Source organism: Nothobranchius furzeri, chromosome 2 (genome assembly GCF_043380555.1).
Source record: "Nothobranchius furzeri strain GRZ-AD chromosome 2, NfurGRZ-RIMD1, whole genome shotgun sequence".
Classification (NCBI taxonomy): Eukaryota; Metazoa; Chordata; class Actinopteri; order Cyprinodontiformes; family Nothobranchiidae; genus Nothobranchius; species Nothobranchius furzeri.
In genome coordinates, this window is record NC_091742.1 from 15,499,397 (window position 1) to 15,514,323 (window position 14,927).

At 46.1% G+C, this 14,927-nt stretch overlaps 2 protein-coding genes across 7 annotated transcripts; one reads left to right on the forward strand and one right to left on the reverse strand.

The window, feature by feature from the left end:
• Positions 1-365: 365 nt before the first annotated feature.
• LOC139062779 (kunitz-type protease inhibitor 1-like) lies at positions 366-5,614 on the reverse strand. The gene is made up of 10 exons (XM_070544516.1): positions 5,227-5,614; positions 4,572-4,732; positions 3,701-3,842; positions 2,960-3,130; positions 2,828-2,863; positions 2,594-2,722; positions 2,439-2,489; positions 2,186-2,356; positions 2,013-2,081; positions 366-1,108 (listed from the first exon to the last, which is right to left on the reverse strand). Exons 1-10 carry the CDS (start codon positions 5,612-5,614, stop codon positions 936-938), a joined length of 1,491 nt encoding a protein of 496 aa, XP_070400617.1. The 3' UTR covers positions 366-935.
• Positions 5,615-5,635: 21 nt separating this feature from the next.
• On the forward strand, positions 5,636-14,666 carry bub1ba (BUB1 mitotic checkpoint serine/threonine kinase Ba). Of its 6 annotated transcripts, none has more exons than XM_070544508.1 (14): positions 5,636-5,757; positions 9,464-9,541; positions 9,631-9,806; positions 9,896-9,987; positions 10,068-10,165; positions 10,237-10,322; positions 11,186-11,416; positions 11,633-11,794; positions 13,444-13,538; positions 13,632-13,784; positions 13,851-13,987; positions 14,057-14,210; positions 14,285-14,400; positions 14,469-14,666. In XM_070544508.1, the coding sequence occupies exons 2-14, from the start codon at positions 9,495-9,497 to the stop codon at positions 14,584-14,586; spliced, it is 1,665 nt and encodes a 554-aa protein (XP_070400609.1). In that variant the 5' UTR covers positions 5,636-5,757; positions 9,464-9,494; the 3' UTR covers positions 14,587-14,666. The 6 variants fall into 6 exon arrangements, with proteins under 6 accessions (XP_070400609.1, XP_070400616.1, XP_070400608.1 ...); XM_070544515.1 differs by having other exon boundaries at positions 9,640-9,806; XM_070544507.1 differs by lacking the exon at positions 5,636-5,757 and adding an exon at positions 6,328-6,481.
• Positions 14,667-14,927: the final 261 nt, after the last annotated feature.

Consider the following 14,927-nt stretch of genomic DNA (forward strand, 5'->3'; position numbering starts at 1 on the left):
TTTGACCACTAACAAAAACAGAAATGAAAATGTAAAAACTAGGATTCCAGCACTAAGCACCATACGTCAAGGACGCAGAAATACTATGTAAATGTGGTATTGCACAGGTATTGCATTCCAGCTGCTTCATGCAGAAGCAGGAACGGCAGCATTTTAGGGTCAGTCGAACACAGAAACTTGTGTAGAGGCCTCAGATGACTCAGGATTGGACTGAAGCAACAGTTGGGCAACATGGGCTCATCGGGTGGCAGACGAGTCTCGACCTGTCAGAGAAAAACCCCACGAAACCTGACATGTGACTCAGGACACGAGTTTTGGTTTCATTACTTTTGTGAAAACTGGAATAATATAGACTTTAGCCACAGTTTAGAGTTCGTTTCTGTTTTATTCAAAATCTTGTTTGACATCATAAAATCTTTATTAGACATTTGCTTGTTAATAAAACTCAGAAATAAGTCAGCACAGATTTATTCACATTTACACTAAAATGTACAAACATTTCAATCATAAACAACACAAAGCTACAGGGTTCATTAAAACACGTTGGGCTTTATATTTACAGACACAAAGTGCAAAAGACCTGAGAATCAAACACTGCTTTATAAACGCTAAACGCATCCAAAGCAGATAAAAACAGGAACTAAGCAGCTGGTTTCTAACTACTTGGTAACTCCAGGACATGATTTCAATCAACGTGATTGACGAAAAGGGAACAAATGTGCTGCTCAGACCTGACCTGCGTGACTAAACCGGCTCTGAACTCCTGGGCACTAAAATCAGCAGCAGGCTGAAAACTACAGCGGTAAAAAGAGTTGGAAACAACAGCGGGGAGAAGAAGAACGAATAAATTGAAATATTTAAAGGCAGAATATCAACAAAAACGGCAGCTGATGCCGATCACCATGGTAACGATCTGTGTAGCTGCAGTGATGACATCACAGAGGTTTGGTGGTGCTGTTGTACACCAGCGTGTCCTGCTCTGCCAGCTGCGTGTGGGCGGAGCGAGTAGTGGCAGCGCTACGACGGCGTCTCCGCAGCAAGCAGTAGCCCAGGATGGCCAGCAGAGCCAAGATGGCCACCGCCAGAATCACAGCCAGAGCAGCAGAGCCTGAGAAGAAAACAATGATGTCACTTTGTGTTGGCTCACAGGCTTGTTACAGCGTGTCGACTGAGCCTTTTCAATACTTCAAAGCTGTGAATGCAGATACTCTGGGATCGACTGCAATGGTCTGGATTTTCACTTTTCAGCCCAACAAACCGTTTTCCTGACTGGACCAACCCCCAAACCTGATATGTAGTTTTCACAGCAGCTCAAGTTAAACGTTTATAAACAGACATGAATAATGATTCTTTCAGCAGAAGTCCAGAACCCTAAATGGAGCACCGGAGGCGCTACCGTTAGCTGCTGCTTGTTCAAAACCTGATAAAAATAAATAACAGCAGGATCCCACGTAAAGGACCAGATCATTTCACGTGAACAGCCAAAAAGTCCATGCAAGTAACCAGAGGTCTGTGTCTTCTAAAGCCAATATGACAATTCCTCATAAATAACAGAATTCCACGTAAACGACCACAGAATTCCATGACAAAGACCATTTAAAATTATGGATGTAAGTGTAAAGAATAACAACAAATCTTCTTTGCAAAAATTGAGAAATCCAAGCTAATCCAAGTAGATATCATCACCGACTAGCTGTTAGCTCATTAGTCCTACAGGACACTACTTCTCTGAACTGAGGCTGTTCAGGAAATGATCCACAAGATAAGAATCCTTTTTTTTTTTTTTTTTTTTTTTTTCAAAAATCAACGTAATGTGTCCAAAACTTATTCAAACATTAAAAATATTAAATAAAAAAAGAGTCTGTTGAATTCTCCAGAGTTTATCATCGAGGACAGGCGTGACGTCATCCATTAATTAAATCTTATTTACTCCAAGAACACAGATTGTTTTATGTAAACAGTCGGAATGTGGATCTCAAAATCCAGAGTAAGTGAAATAATGGTTGATTCACCTGATTTTCCTTCTTCCTCATCTTGCTTCTCATAACGGGTAAAAATTCCCCTGGAAAAAACATTTTTACCTGCAGAAAAACCAAGAACAGAGTTTGTTTCTGTACGAATCAGGTATCAGCAACCGTGTGTGTGTGTGTGTGTGTGTGTGTGTGTGTGTGTGTGTTCTACAAACTTGTCACTCCTTGACATGCTGAGTTGCATTCGTCTTCCTTCTCAAAGTTGTTCATGTTTCCGTCACAGCCGCCGTACGTGAAGCGGTAGCACTTCATGTCCAGAGGGTCGTAGTACCAGCGGGGGTGCGACGCCCGACACGGGCCGGTGCGGGGTGCATCTGTGCACAGCACTGAGGAGGAAGAGGAGGAAGGTGAAAGTCAAGACTAATCATTCAGGAAAACTGGTTACCATGGAGACTGAGTGATGCTGACCTTTGGTGTCATTCATGTTGATTCCCAACAGCTGAGAGAAGGTCTGGCTCACTGGGTGTGGGTGGCGTTCCATAATCAGGGACAGAAAAAACAGGTTTTGAGCAAAAGAAAAGAGGAAAAATGCATCCAGCTGAAAGAACGAGGGTCTGAGTTACGTTCAGAGCAGTCGGACTCGTCAGAACCATCGCTGCACTGACTCACGCCGTCACACTCCAGACTTCTGTCCAGGCAGCAGCCGCTGTCACAGGTCATCTGCTCAGGACCGCAGGCTTTACCACACTCCTCTGTTTACACATACACACACACACACATACACATACACACACACACATCAATTCAAAGCCTCCTGACCATGTGAGAGGTGTAAGGAGGTGTGTTACGGAACTTACCTGCAGCAGGTAGAACGATGCTCCTCTCAGATGAGACTAAATAATAAAACAAGCCATTAACCACTGGTGTGTGTGTGTATGTGTGTGCGTGTGTGTGTGTGTGTGTGCGTGTGTGTGTGTGTGTGAGTTTACCTGTGACTCCTCTGCAGGCTACCTGACACGTTTCTTCAGACAGGTAGTTGTTCTCGTTGCTCTTGCAGCCTCCGAATGTAAACACCTCACAACTTCTCGTCGAAACGTTATAACGCCATCGAGGAAACGCCGCGCGGCATGGGCCCACCTTCAACGGGGCCAAGCAGTAAGCTGGGATAAGCACATGCATGACATCACTTCCTGTTTCTTGCTGAGGTAAAGGTGAGATTACCCCATGGCTCTCAACGGCTGAACATAAACATGAGCCCACAGTCGTGTGTGTGTGTGTGTGTTATAAAGCCTGGGAGTGCCGCTGTGTTTACATTGCAGTATCCACGGGGACAGCTGGTGTTTACACCTTTCTACTCGGGTCTCAGTTACACAGAACCGGGTCTGATCAGAACCAGGCTCAATAACAAACACATGATCCGTTGATTCAGGCGAGTTTCAACTGAAATCTGCTGAAAGTCTTCGACACTGAAGGGGAGACGACACACCTGTAGGAGCAGGTTTCTGCTCAGGTGTGTGTGTGTGTGTGTGGTAAACTAGTCTGACCAGTATGAGTGTAGGTGTCGGTTATCACTAGAAAGCCACAGAGACTGAAATCACTGGGAGTCAGGAAGCTGGCTGTTCTCGTTGTTTAAGGATTTTAAACGGTAATAAAATAAAGAACTAATAATCGGTTAGATAAGGTTCTGACTCAGAACAGGCGCAGCACGGCCATTTCCCATGAGCACTCACAGGCAGATAGCGTCTGGTTGAGGACGAGGACGTTGACCGTGTCGTCATCTGACTGGCCTTTGGAGTCGGTGACAGTCAGCTGGAAGCGATAGGAACCGGGCTTCAGGTTGGATAGCCTCACCTGGTCAGGGTGGTCCGTTTTCTGTAAAAAATCCAGTTCAAGTTTTCATGTTTACCAGCTGGAATTTTACAGTCAAGGGACAGAGGGAGAACAGGAAGTCTGGAAAGTACACACACACACACACGGAATCCATCAGAACTCACACCTGTACAGATCCACTCAGACAGGTGCTCCCCTGGAAGCATCAGTTTTAAGAAAAAACTCAAACTTTAGAGGATCTTAAAGAGCAAGTCACCCCCTACCAGATTCTTACTCAACTCCCACTTCCTGTTTGAAAAATGCAACAAATGCTTTTGTCTAGCAGACCGAGAGGCCTGAGCCGCTAACAAATACACACACACACACACACACACACACACACACACACACACACACACACACACACACACACACACAGGCTCACAACGACATTGTGACATCATGTGGTACCAGCTAACGTTCTAAGGTACCTCTTAGCCAATAGCTATGGCAGATTTAAATTCAAATGCAGTGCAGAGTTTTTACCTGATGGCGGCGCAACACTGACAGTTTTAGGCAGAACATTTAAATTTGAACTAAAATGCATTAAAGTGCAAAACTATTGACTACACGTGTCTGCAGCATGATTAGAGACACATTTATAGTTTATCAGGAAAAAAATAGATTTGGGGGTGATTTGCTCTTCAAATAAAGTATGGGTTTGTTTACGAAGAACATCAGAATGAAGCATCTTCAGGTAACAGCTGAGGCCCCACCCCCTGCAGGTGTTACCTCCAAGGTGAGGCCAGGGTCTCCCTTCAGCTGTCTCCAGTGGTAGGTGGTGATGTGTGCCTCGTTGAGCGCCAGGCTCTCAGAGCCATTCAGCAGAACGGTCTCTCCGGGCTGAATAATGGCGTCACGGCCTGCGTTGGCGATGGGCGGAGCCTGTTTACCTGGGAGAATAATTAGAATAGGTCAAAATCAGGGTTGAGTCCGAATCTGAAATTGGCCCTAGAACCAGGATTGGTGCATTTTTAGGCAGTTTGAGGTTAATGACAAGCTTTGGTGTAATAATATCAGGACATGTTCTACAGCTCCAGGAACCGGGTTAGGTCCTCCTGTAGAAATCATTCTATACGATTCTGTGGGGGAAGGCCAGGTGTTCCCCATCCACACCTCCTGCCTCTCTGGGCCATGAGCCATCACCTCCCACATCAAACACCTGAACTCTAACCAAGTGTTCCCAGACCAGGTGGATTGGTGCACCTTGTTGGTGATGATGTTCTATTTCTCAATATCAGATTTGAATAAACGATTCTGACTATTTACAGACTGTTGGTAACAAAGGGAGTAAAATTAGATTTACAAACGGCTCCAGAAAAGACTCAGACATCCTCCCTCCTGGATCAGGTCTTCAGTGATCTGATTGGTCCAGGTCTACTCTCACCTTGCTCCTGCAGGTACTTCTGGTACACGGACGTTCTGATGTAGCTCTGGTATCCGACCTGGTTCACGAACCGACAAACGAAAAGGTTTTTGTAGATGCAGTCAAACAGGACGCACGTGCGCGTGCCTGCCGCACGCGGCTCCAGCAGCGCCAGGTTACAGGTGGGGTTCTGACAGCACAGCGTCTCACAGTCCGCGTCCGCGGAGACGCTCTCTGTGGTCAGCAGGGCCGCGCCCTCCCTCACCGCCTCGTTCGTGTCCAGCACGAAGTCATCGTGGCCGGAGCGGAAAGCGCCGCTGCCGCAGTCCGCGCTCCCCTCCGCTCCGCGCTGCAGCAGTAGGAGGAAGAGGAGGAGGAGGAGGAGGGAAGAGGAGCAGGATCCGGACATCTTCAGTCTGACTGGGAGCAGATGGGAAAGTTGGAGAACAAAGAACAAGTTTGGGTCTGAGCCGCTCCCAGTGAGCCCTGCTGCTGTTTACTGCAGGAAGCGAGACAGTCCAATCAGGTGGACGCGCCTCTGACGTCACTCAGGTGTGGTTTCAGAGCCTGACGGAGCGAGAAAGTTTCTCATAGGTTGTTTATGTCCAGATGCAATGTCGTGCTTGTAAGATTATTATCCTGTTTGTGAAGAAAAAACTTGAAATGATCATTTGCTACAAATAAACAAATTAAATGTTTGGATTAAATTGTTGTTTACACATTCTGGCTGAAACCATAAAGTCACGATGACGTCGAAATTCACAAGAAAATCACGTGGGCCGTTTCTCCTGACACCTACTGTTGTTATAGGTGCTAATTTTTTAGTGAAGGTTTTGTGTTTTTTACCAATTCCAGTTTAGATATTCTTATTTTTCCTTAATTTGAGTAGGCTAATTTGGTGATCTTGGGGTTAATCTAATGAAACAAAATACATTCACATTTAAACTGCACCATAGGTGATGTTTCTAAATGTGTGAGATGAGCCAGTTTACAAAAGGTGTCTTTCTTAGGGGATGACGTCATAACCTGAACCCGCCTGAATACATTTATAAAAACAGCCACATTTTATCTGCAGTTTAAACAGAAAACCCCGAAAAGGATTTTTCTGAGGATGCAGTACACATCACCACCAGAGGAAGCGCTGCAACTGTTTGTTGCTGTGAGCGGAAGTGACGTCTTAATCATAACCCAATCGGTGGAGGCGCTACGGGAAGCTCAAATTCCACTGTAACGGCGGGTTGTTTGGATTGTTGTGGTTGTTTATTTTACGCTGCTGGTGAGTAAATCCTCGGTATTACCGGCTAACATGTTTATGAAGCGGAACATGGTTGTTTTCCGGTTGGATTTCGATGCTTTATGATCTTTAACGGATCCTCCACCAAGGACATTAAGGCTGCTGTTAGTTTCGCCAAACTCCCATGAAAACACGCGCTTTAACCATAAACGGTACTATAATTACCTGTAAATTTTGACGGAACCGAGTCCACGCGGTTCCTTCCTCCGTTCGGCTCTTTCACCAATAATGAATGTTTTTATTAACGCTGTTAAAATCAATCAATCAATCAAAGCTTTATTTATAAAGCGCCTTCCGCAACCCTGTCAGGAAGCCCAAAGCGCTGAACATGGTACAGTTGTAAGTAAATATATTGAAAAAATCAACAATAAAAGAAATTCAAATTACAAAATACAAATTACAAAATGGAAATTATAAGATAGATGAAACATTCGGGCAAAGGACAAATGTGTGAAACACATTTGGATTGAGTGGATGGATTGAGTGTCCAATGAAAACTGTGGAATGGATTCAACATAAAAGAGGGCCAAAATCAAACATGTTCTGGAAACGCCAAGCGGAGGAGGTGTGTTTTTAGGTGATTCTTAAAGACTGGCAGAGAAGGGGAAAGCCTAACTGAGGGTGGCAACTGGTTCCAGAGTAACGGTGCTAGGACTGAGAAAGCCCGGTCCCCACGGGTACACTAAAAAGGCTAACACTGTTGGATTTCCTCGGTTGCTGTTTGAATCTTTGCTGTTTTGTGAATCTTTTTGAAAGTTTGTAGTTTTTTTTTGTTGAAAACATCCATGTCAGAACTTTAATGGACTTTTTCAAGGAGGAAGTTCTTCATTAGATACCAAAATAATCCCAGATAATCAAGTGGAATGACACAGCTGGAGGCGTGCACACGTCAAACACTGGCAGTGGCCTTGTTCGAGATGAGCCAGTTCTGCGAAGATCACCGGTGATCGGCGCGCAGTGCATGCCGGTTAGATTTGTGTCCGAGTGGCCTTGTTCGAGTTGAGCGCTGTTACATACGCTCCCCTATTTAGACACCAGATGCCCTCAGCAGCTCCCTCCTCACCTGGTTTACTCACCCAGCTGTTTCCACTCAGTAATCATCCGGGCTACAGATCAGCATTCAGTCAGGGAGAAGCGGGGCCAGATTAAGACTTTTGGGCCATTCCCATCTGTACCGGGTCGGCCCGGGCCGGGTAGTGTAGGTTGTTTACATATCTGGGTGTCCTGGTATTTTTCCGGGCCAACCAAGGCTCATTCTCAGCCCTCTTCTCGAGGGGGTCTGCTTCAGGCCGACCAGGGCCAACACACCCACTGCTGACAGCAAACTCACACCTTCCATTAGAGCTAGCCTCTGATTGGTGGGTAGAATCAGCCCACATGGGCTTAAGACAAGGATGTGTGGAATTAACCGGGCCAGGCTGGGGCCGACTGGGGCTACCCGGCCTGGGCCGACCCGGTACAGATGGGAATGGTCCATTAGTTGTACCCTGGGCAACAGTATTCAAGGGTCCCATCATCACGACCCAAGGATCACCACAGTATGGTCACATACAGAATATATTACTGTAATATGCAGTAAATATACTCAATACTTGAATGCCTGACATCACGTAACCTGCTCAGGGTAACCTTTGACCCACCTCGTGTGGACTGACCAATGAGGAGAGGGTCTTAACTTGAGGCCCTCTCTTCATTGGTCAGTCTGCATGAGACTGACTCTCAACTGACGTTCAAAGTCATAGGCAGCGAAGCGTCTCTGTGCAGCGCAAAAGCCCGGGTGGACAGTTTGTTTAATATAGGGTGACCATATTTCCATTTCCAAACAAGAGGACAGGGAATCTGTGCCTATGATGTCACACTATGGCCCATATGGGACCCAATTTTTGTAAGAACTAAACTAATATCAGATTCTGCCAATAAAAGGGCTCCAAAACAATTCATATGTAAATATTTTGCATATTTATTGCAAAATCTCATTTTTCTGTTATAGTGCTGCAACAATATGTTATTAATAAGGAATTATTATACCTTTTGTTTTACTACAGCATCGGTAAGCTTCCTGTGCACAGATTATTAAGGATGCTTGTTTCAGCTGTGAGATTAGATGATGGGGTCAATGATAAAATAAGTTGTCCCACACTCCATGGAAACTTCCAGAGAATCCACAAATAGTGGCTTTCAAATGATTTTGTTACTTTTTGCAAGTTTAGAAAAGCAGCAGATGAGACAGCATGTCTGATAATTTAGTTTTTCATCTGATAATATTAGAACATGTCAGTAATGTCTGAGGGGCTTTTACAAACATGCCGACTTGCTTTGACGTCATGCATACGTAGGCAACGATAACCTCGTGAGATCAAGGCGGCCGCAGATTTTGGAGCAAGGCGCTACAGTTGCTCTCCCTCGGCTGCAAAACCTAGGGGATGATGGGAAACACCTGGCTCTCACCTGATCCAAGATCTGATTGGTTCACATTTTGATCCAAACATCCGGTGGTAGAACATGAAATGTTAGTTGGTCACATGTATTCTGTAAATCATGTAACATTGATGATGACAACTATGTAGGCTATAAAGAGAAATGTGATTTGTGTTCTTTTGTCACGTTTCCTATGAGCACACTAAACCTACAGCTGATAACCTTAACTTATTATTACAGTCATGTCTCCATATGCGTTATAAGATATCCACAAGCACGTGAGGGTGTGTTCCGGTTGCTAACAGGCACCAGAATTAAAATTACAAATTAAACAAGTATGAACGCTAACACGACGTCTTCATCCATCGTCACCCGCGAGCTACACATGTAGGAAATCTGTCCGACTTAAACGCCGTCTTTCAGCCACTCCCCCTGCTGCGTCCGTCTGCTCTCATCTGTTTTCCAGGCGAGGCGCTGCTCAACTCGACAAGGTCACTGACCAGCATTACAAGACCGAGTGGTGACGTGATCACGTTTCTTTTAAAGGCTGGGTTTTGTGACTGACTCTGGTACAGCGATGGAGGAGGAGATAGTGCTGCAGGCTGATCAGCTGGACTCCAGGCGGTGAGCGTTTCCTATAAATCACTAAAGACACGTGAAGCTAGATGACTTGATGTTGGGTGGTATAAACGCAGAGTAACAAACTGTTCTAGTGTCGGTAGGATGTCCTGCTGCAGCAAGGCGCCTCCCAGAGAAGAGGCAGGTCTTCATGAGGGCGGGGCCACACAGGTGTACGATAAAAAGCTGCTGATGAGAGGAGGAGTGGAGATGAGCTTCGAGGAGCTACGGGCAGAAAGACACAACCAGATAAAGTACAAAGAGATGGAAGGTGTGTTCACTGACCGCAGGATGTTTTCTGTGATGCCTTCATGGTTTTACATATGTGTCAATAAGCTGATGTTTGTTTACGTTCCTCAGACAAGGCCAGACAGTTGATGGAGGAAGAGGAGAGACTGACAAAGGAGCTGGAGGAGAAGAAGAGACTTTATCAGCTCAGAATGAGCCAGATGGTACCACTGGTTCTGCTTCTGGCCCAGGTTCTGGTTCTGGAGGTTTGAAATGATGATACAACCACCTTTGCTCCTGTCAGGATTTTGTGCCCCAGCTTGAGAACTCGGCTCGTCCCCCTGCTGCCGACTCCTTCCACGTACACGAAGAGCCTCCGTCTGCTCCTGCAAGGCCTGCTGGGTAATGAACAAGCACTTGCAGCACCTTCTGGAGATGATGTCACAGATCTCACCTTCTCCTCCATCCGCTAGGAGCTCTGTGGCGTCTCCAGACGATGTCTGCCTACATCCAGATGAGAACGGACTCAGCGTGAGGATCCAGCTCCCCGCCTGGCCAGGTGAATCAGAACCGGTTCAGTCCGTTAAACTGGGCCAGCAGAGGCCAGGTCACATGACTCCAGAGTTTTTTAATAATCTGTATTTATATCTCAGGTGGTGCCGTTCTTACTTCTTAAAGAGCAAGTCACCCCCCAAATCAACTTTAGTTTTTCTGATAAACTAAATAAACGAGTGTCTAATCGTGCTGCAGACACGTGTAGTCAATAGTTTTGCACTTTAGTGCATTTTAGGTAAAATTAAAATTTTCTGCCTAAAACTGTCAGTGTTGTGCCGTTGTCAGGTAAAAACTCTGCACTGCATTTGAATTTAAATCTGCCATCGCTATTGGCTAAGAGGTACCCTAGAACGTTAGCTGGTACCATATGATGTCACAGTGTGTGTGTGTTAGCAGCTCCGCCCTCTCGGTCTGCTAGGCAAGAGCATTTGTTGCATTTTTCAAACAGGAAGTGGGAGTGGAGTAATACTCTTTTAGGGGGTGACTTGCTCTTTAAGTAAACCGTTTTTGATGTTTTTGCATTTTTTAATCATTTAGAGTTTAGATGTTCTTGTTCATGTCAACAATCCTTCAGTTTCTTCTCTTAAAGGTGGAATGTGGAGCATTTTATTAAAAAGCTATATTTTAAAACATGACACCTCCACAGGGCGTTCGGAGGTGTGTGAACTAAATGTACGCTTTCTCCTTTAATAGCTGTATTCCAAAAAAAAAAAAAAAAACATTTTAAATTTTGTCGGGCACGGCGCTGACTAACCCCACCTCTAAACACCAGAACGCCAGAGTGTCCCTGTTCCACATTCAGGTTTTGGTCTAAGACTGTCGGACTTGGCTTAAACACAAACGATCGACCTGTAACTCTGATCCCAGGTCAGCCGGCAGGACCTGCTGAAGAGCTGCTCCCACAGAAAACCCTCAGCAAAGCCAGAGAGCAGCTGTGTCTCATCGAGGAGGCCAGCGGGGAGGCTGGATCCCCCTTCTCACCGGGCAGCGGGGAGGCTGGATCCCCCTACTCACCGGGAGGACCGGTGAGTGGGAGCAGCAGTCCTCTGGACCAGAACCACCAGGACCAGGAGGAGATGGATCTCACAAAACCCACTGGTAGGAAGTCTGTCGGTTACAGGGAATGAATCAGAAACCTGTTTTTTTTTAAGAAGCTTCGCCTCACAGACCCAGCCTGGTTCTGGTCGGATCCAGCGACCCAAACATTCAAACTCGTAACGTTTCTGACTTCAGCGTGAACATTTGTGTCCAATTTAACAAAAACGTTTGTGAGAATTTAGAAAAGATGTTTATTTTTCTTGTTTCTGAAAACAGCTGCTGATGGGTCCGGCTCCGGTTCTGCAGCCTCCCTGGATCCCTGTGACCCTCACGTTCGACGGCGACTGCTGGAAGGCTGTGACATCACTTCCTGTCCAGATTTTCACTCCGAGCCCTGCCCCCTTCCTGTTGTTGACGAGAGCAGCGTTCTCAGTCTGGGTAGATGCTTCGTGTGGATGTTCGTGTCTGTCGCTCCGTTTGCGTTTAGGAGTTGACTTTTCGGTCTGAAACGAAAAAAACACAAATTCAACATTTAAACAAGTAATTTGTACAAATTTATTTTAGCTTCAACAAAAACATTTTAGATGAACTAAATGAGCTGGAAAAGTGTCTTTAAACCAATAATAATTGTCGGAGTATCTGGAAACAGCTGGTTTTAGTAAAAATGTCAAAATAAACGTTTTATTTTTAAACTAAGTTAATTAAATTTAATGAGATTCAGAGAAAAGTCAAAAACAGGATGAAAGTTGTGTAACAAAAGTTTAGGAGTGGGTTCTGAAACAGCTTTGTTGCTGCTGGTCTAACACACATGTCAGACACAAGGGAGCATTTTTATGTGGCCCGCGAGATAAATATCAAAATTATATTAAAACTGACCCGCTGGCCGATTTTACTGTAACGACTACAACTCCCAGTATGCTTTGCGGCGTTAGCGTGGAGTCCGAGCACATCCTCCTTTGTGTTTTTTCCAGCGTCTGCTGCTGGTGTCTGCAGCTCCGCTGTCTCAGACAAACTAAACACTCCTCTCTCTCAGCGCCGAGTTTACGCAGCTATTTGCCGACGTTGAAGCCCAGAAACGGAGATTTTAACCGCTCAGTAATGTGTTCACAACTGAAAGAGAAAGTTGTACAAATAACTTCCAGACGGAGCTGATAACTCCAGCGAGCAGCGACACGCTCAAACCAGCACGACTCTGTGGCTGCTGTAGTTGTTGTTTTTCCTCCCCGACACACAACAACGTGGTCAAGCTGCTCAGACATGTTCATCAGCACAAACCTATGTGAGCTCCTGTTGTCATCTAATGTTGTCATTATTATGATGAAGATGAACAAAACAACAGGAGTCTCCTCCTCAGCTCAGATCAACCCCATGATGCAGGTATCTGGCTGGAACAGGTGAGCATCACAGTAAACCAGTGGAGCAAACTGAGCTTTAAATATGTTGGTTTTATGCTCTTTTTCTGCTCCAAAACATGAAAGTTAACAGGTGAGATGTTGCATTTTCATTTAAGATAAAATGATATTTGTATGTTGTTGTTGGCCCGTGAGAAAAGATTTAACCTACAGTAAACAGGAAGTGGAAAGGCTGCAGATAGATGAATAGAATAGAAAATCCCTTTATTGTTCCTCAGTGGGGAAAGCTAGATGTCACAGCAGCGATGACACTTATTACAGGAGAAAAAAGGAGAATAAAAAATAAATGAATAAACAAGAAAACATAAACCCTGAATAGATTTTAAAAATGCTGATTATACCACAAGTAATGAATACCACTGATGCGTTTCATTTAAATCGGACTTGCTCGTGTGTAATTTGCTTATTCTACATTTAGTGTTAATGCAAAAATAAGTTTGTTTCCAAATTAAAAGGTTAAATTGCATATATGTTGATGAAAAAAATGTGCAAATTTGCCGTCACTTTTTCAAAAAATATTAAGTTCGGCCCGTGACTTCGTCCCAGAGTTTCATTTGGGCCCAGTGTGAATCTGAGTTTGACACCCCTGGTCTAACACAACCACCCCTGTGTGAACGTGCTGCTCAGGCAGAAGAGCCGTTAGAACATTCCAGCTGTTGTGCTCTCTGCCACCAGGGGGCAGTGTGGTTTTCATCCACTCCAGATGTTTGGACAGAGGCACTTTCTCCATCTTTAGAGGGACCTCAGAGAGCGACTATGTCCTCCTGAAGGTGAGTCCCATCCAGACGCATCAGGAGCTAATGGGCACACTTGAGTCCGGTTCTGACCCATGTTTGGGCGTTTCCCGTGTTTACCTGCTGCAGGTGGACAGCTGCACTGTACCCTGGGACTTCTACCAGTTTAATCGCCTTAAGAAGAGCTCTGCAGCTGCCGACGGACTTCCTGTGGTCAGCTGTTTCCTGTTTGAGGACGGCTGCATCACCGTCTACTCCACCCCACCGGATCACCTGTTCAGGGTCAGTAATGCAGAACTTTGTAAATTTGGAGGAGGACCTTTTAACGTCGAATGATTTGTGTTTTAGGATTTGGCGGTGGGCGACGTGAGCGGGTGGTCGGTGCGTTTCGGAGCCATCGGGCTGCTGCAGCTTGTGTCTCAGCTGCACTCCTGCGGGCTGCTGCATGCGGCGCTGCAGCCCAGCGCACTCTCCTGCTGCCACAGGTACAGTAGGGCCGCCTGGGGAGGGGCGGGGCGGTACTGGTTCTGAGCTGTGTGGTTCTGTCCCTGCAGATCGTTGCAGGACACTGACTGGGTCTTCCCAGTGGACTGGTTGTCCTCTGTGGACCTGGACCTCCAGCCAGACGTCACTTCGGTGCAGCAGCTCCCGTCGGCTCAGTCCTACATCCGTCAGGGTCTGCTGGAGCCCACCGCACCCCCCCACACGGTAAACCCGTTTCCACCCAATAAAAACCCGCTGGTACCGGTAGACTCTAACCCTCTCGTACTGGTACCTCTCAGGTGGACCTGGTGGGCGTGGCCGAGACTGTCCACCTCCTACTGACCAATGAGGAGATGGTTCTGGTGAAGGACGGCAGCGGCTGGGTGCCAGAGCGGTTCTGTGGAGACGGGCCCTGGTACTGGTTCTGTCTGGTTCTGTGATCTCTGGGTTTGGGCTGACGTAACACCTCTCTCTCCCCCACAGCGACACGTTAACCCTGACCTGGAGCAGGTTTTTCCGCTCGCTGCTGAACGCCGGACGTCTCCCGTCAGTCTCCGTCCTGTCGGAGCTGAAGGAGCTCCTGTCTTCGGTTTTCCTGTAAAACGTCCCGACGCCTCTCCGGTTCTGTCCGGGTTTTCATGTTTGGACAAATAAAGTTTATTAAACGATTTGATAACTTTAGTCTGCTTCGTGTGTCTGATCTCAGGACTTGGAGGAAGTCGTCATCACAACGGTCCCATCATTCCCATAAGGAATGTTGCTCGTGTGTGACGGGATCATGAATAACTCGGATGGAATTTTATGTTAAAGAGTCTCTGGAACAGCGTCCATGATGACTTCTGATTGGATCCGTTTGAAATTCAGGATATCAGGAAACGATCAACTGAAAGCAACTGCATCCTGATGATTCCTTATTTCCTGTTTGGTCCGTTAACGGACCCA

Coding starts and splice junctions, on each gene's coding strand:
- LOC139062779 (XM_070544516.1), bottom strand. CDS start 5,614: ATGTCCGGATCCTGCTCCTCTTCCCTCCTCCTCCTCCTCCTCTTCCTC. Junction 2,864..2,959: donor AGCCTGCAGAGGAGTCACAG/GTAAACTCACAC, acceptor TTTATTATTTAG/TCTCATCTGAGAGGAGCATC. Junction 2,357..2,438: donor CAACATGAATGACACCAAAG/GTCAGCATCACT, acceptor CTTCCTCCTCAG/TGCTGTGCACAGATGCACCC.
- bub1ba (XM_070544508.1), top strand. CDS start 9,495: ATGGAGGAGGAGATAGTGCTGCAGGCTGATCAGCTGGACTCCAGGCG. Junction 9,988..10,067: donor AGCTCAGAATGAGCCAGATG/GTACCACTGGTT, acceptor TGCTCCTGTCAG/GATTTTGTGCCCCAGCTTGA. Junction 11,795..13,443: donor GAGCAGCGTTCTCAGTCTGG/GTAGATGCTTCG, acceptor CTCTGCCACCAG/GGGGCAGTGTGGTTTTCATC.